General features: G+C 39.6%; 1 protein-coding gene across 1 annotated transcript; it reads left to right on the top strand.

Annotated features, from left to right (window-relative positions):
• Positions 1-640: 640 nt before the first annotated feature.
• LOC109506586 (uncharacterized) lies at positions 641-1654 on the top strand. Its single transcript, XM_019854770.3, has one exon. It carries the CDS (start codon positions 718-720, stop codon positions 1177-1179), a length of 462 nt encoding a protein of 153 aa, XP_019710329.1. The 5' UTR covers positions 641-717; the 3' UTR covers positions 1180-1654.
• The last annotated feature ends 1600 nt before the right edge of the window (positions 1655-3254 follow it).

Raw genomic sequence — 3254 nt, 5'->3', positions numbered from 1 at the left:
ATGTCACATAATCCAAGAAAGATGAACAATTGGCTTCTTTAATTTTAGAGGGAGTATGTTGGTGATCAGACCGCTAAAAGTACTGGTGCAACTCATGGAAAAATATCTACCATGCTACTATTGTTCTCAAAGTTTGGCCTCCCAAAAACATGGAGATTTACTTAAAATTTATCTATGGGTACATTTATATTCTTCCTCTAAAGACAAATATATTTCGGGTGCCTTCGGTCAACCTGATGGTGATTAAACGAAATTATGAACACATAATCACATTCGATTATATTATTTGGCTAGGGCTTTACTCGGCTGGTCTCTATTCATGGTTGGTAGAACTGCTTGACCCGTACACGGTTAAGGTAAATCTGACCACCAATAATTACTTTGAGGTACCTCGAGAACATAAGAGATCAGGTCAAGGTGTAGAATCGCCAAAAGCACTTCAAACTCTAGCGAACGTGGAGAGGAGCTTTTGTCTTTTAATTAGTAATTAGACAAGCTTTGGTAACACATGAGCCCACCTTTTAATACGGCTTAAGATGAAGTGCATGGGACTCCACCTAATCGAAATAAGGGCTCGTTTGTCCTTTAAATTCATGGCTTTCATGTTCAAGTTATTGGCATGCGAGTTCTTGTAGTTCCTATATAAACCACAGCCACTTTGAAGAAAGGAAGGTATAGGAAAAGAAGAAACAAAGAGGGAGAAGGGAAAGGTTGAACATGGGCAACAGCCTTAGGTGTTGCTTGGCCTGCGTCCTTCCCTGCGGTGCACTTGACCTCGTCCGAGTTGTCCATCTAAATGGCCAGGTCGATGAGTATAGTCGCCAAGTCTCCGCGGGCGAGATCTTGGCAGCCAATCCCAACCACGTCTTGAGCAAGCCGTGTTCTCAAGGTGGTGTTCGCCAGATCCTACCGGTCTCCCCAGATTCAGAACTCAAACGAGGTAACATTTACTTCCTAATCCCAGCATCTTCGATTCCAGAAAAAAGGAAGAAGCATCAGAAGAGGAAGCATACGAAGGCCAGCACAATTGCCAAAGTAGAAGATGAGAACAAGTATTTAGCTGATATCCTCCCGGAGAAGAAGAAGTCAGCCCACCGTAGAAGCGGTCGAGTCGGGGTGTGGCGGCCTCATCTCGAGAGCATTTATGAGGTCCCAGGAGGCAATCAGGCTTGGGAATGATGACAATTCCCGGCCGGATTGTGGCCGGCCGGCGGTGAGGCCAAGTGCTGGGTCAATTGCACCAGGGGTAACGTTTTCTCTATGCCGTGGTGGGTCTTCCATGGATGCCTATGTAATATTTTTCCCTTCCCACTTCATAGAAATGAGTGGAAGTCGTGGAGTTCTTTTTATCCTACGTAGATCTTTCCTTTCTCTAAAAGAAAGATCGATCTGTCTCCAAAAAAAAAAAAAAAAAAACAGAAGAAGAGAGAGAGGTCGATCGGCTCGAGGTGCAAGGAAAAGAGAGAGAGGAGATCTAAAAGGCGAAGACCGTTTGTAACCATATGGCAATGTACTTTAACCAATGGTAGGTTGTACAAAATGGAATTGAAAGCTGTGCTTCGTCTTGCCATTTGGTTGATAACTAATTACCATAGGGACTAATTTTATAATGCAAAAAAAAAATGCCCACTTGATCAACATCATTTCACCTACCAAGTGGTAGATCAGGAATATTACTTAGGATACGTGCATGCTATGGCTCAGCTAACTACTTTATGAGCAGTAGTTTGTTTTCGTGTTTATTTCTTTGAGCAAAATTTATTAACGGCAACCTGGCGTTTGTAAATTGTAATTAGCCTCTATCATGACAAGGTGTTGGTCATAGCTCTCTCCTTACAAATAGGAGGTCTAGGGTTGAACTCTTTAGGTAGTGTTATTTCCAAGATTTCGTTTCAAGCAAGTATATTACAGGGAGGACACTCCAATAAATATGTATGTGTGGGAGTCTCGGATGCTTCTATCATTTATTGTCCACAATAATTATGTCTGAGTGAGATTACTGCTTCTCGATTCAATTTTGGTGACACATGTCATCTATGGAAACCTTTCATCTTTAAATTAGTGCAGGCCATACGAGTAGCAATATAACAATTATCTTGGTTGTAACAACAACCTTGGGTGCATCTAAACCTCGCCAATATGCTATACAGTAGTCGAGGTAGGCTTGGTCTTGTTTGATAAATAGTACGACAATCTAAAGGTGCAATTGGTTATTTTGAAGCTGCTGTACTTACTACAGCCATACTAGATCCTAGCTAGCAACGTTTTGAAAATATATAGACGAAATTGCTTCCCCCCATCCCCCTACTGTTTTGAGTACCATGAAATTTGTATTAATTTAGAATCCAAGAATAAAAAAACTAGTCTAATAAGATATTAAACTAAAATAATCATGACAGACTGAATGCCTCCACCTTGCAAATAGAGCTGCAACCAGTAGTTATATTCTCTTCTTTACATGTGCTCTCAAAAAAATAGAAATCTCTTCTTTTCATAGAAGATTTTGTGTTCAAAGCTTAGAGAGGTATGTTTTTTCAAGCGTTTGACATGCATTATTCTTCCATCATTTTACAATTTGATTTGGAGGCATAATTTGCTTGAAGCATAAATCATCATATGTGGAATATTTCCACCTCTTACCAGCCCGGGTAAAAATTAATCTTACATGAGCATGAGTTTCAGTATAAATATTTTATAAGGGAATTAGAGTGGGGATCCTTATAATATATGCCTGTATTATTGCTGTTTGATTTAACTATATCATTCTTTCACCAACTTGGATAAAACTAATTTCACAAAAACTTTAGTCTTCTATGGTGTGCAGGAGTGGGGCTGTTATTATATGCCCATGGCTGCAGTTTTATTAACTATAATCTATTGTATAAGCAAAATTTGTCATGAAGGAAAGAGATCAAATTCCGTTCTTGTACCAGAAGTCTCCCCTTGCTTGGAAGAAAGAGCTTGTGAAATGGTTTGTTAGTTACAGCTAATATGTTCTTTTCTTTAATAGAAGTAATTGACCAAGACTCTTGGATCACCTTAACGGGAGAGCAGCCATTGGTAACATCCCTGACAAAAGATGTGCATCAGAATATTATAGGTGAACATGGTTCCGGGATAAGAAAAGGGATTATTTTATATAGGGACATCTGAGAAGCTATGAAGATTTATAAACTTGAGGCATATGATAAATAGTATAGAATTTTGGATCCTTGTGAACGGGGAAAAGAACTCCATGATTGAGTCTAAATGCC

This window comes from Elaeis guineensis, chromosome 14 (genome assembly GCF_000442705.2).
Source record: "Elaeis guineensis isolate ETL-2024a chromosome 14, EG11, whole genome shotgun sequence".
Taxonomy (NCBI): Eukaryota; Viridiplantae; Streptophyta; class Magnoliopsida; order Arecales; family Arecaceae; genus Elaeis; species Elaeis guineensis.
This window is presented reverse-complemented; position numbering and strand designations above follow the sequence as displayed.

Coding starts and splice junctions, on each gene's coding strand:
- LOC109506586 (XM_019854770.3), top strand. CDS start 718: ATGGGCAACAGCCTTAGGTGTTGCTTGGCCTGCGTCCTTCCCTGCGGT.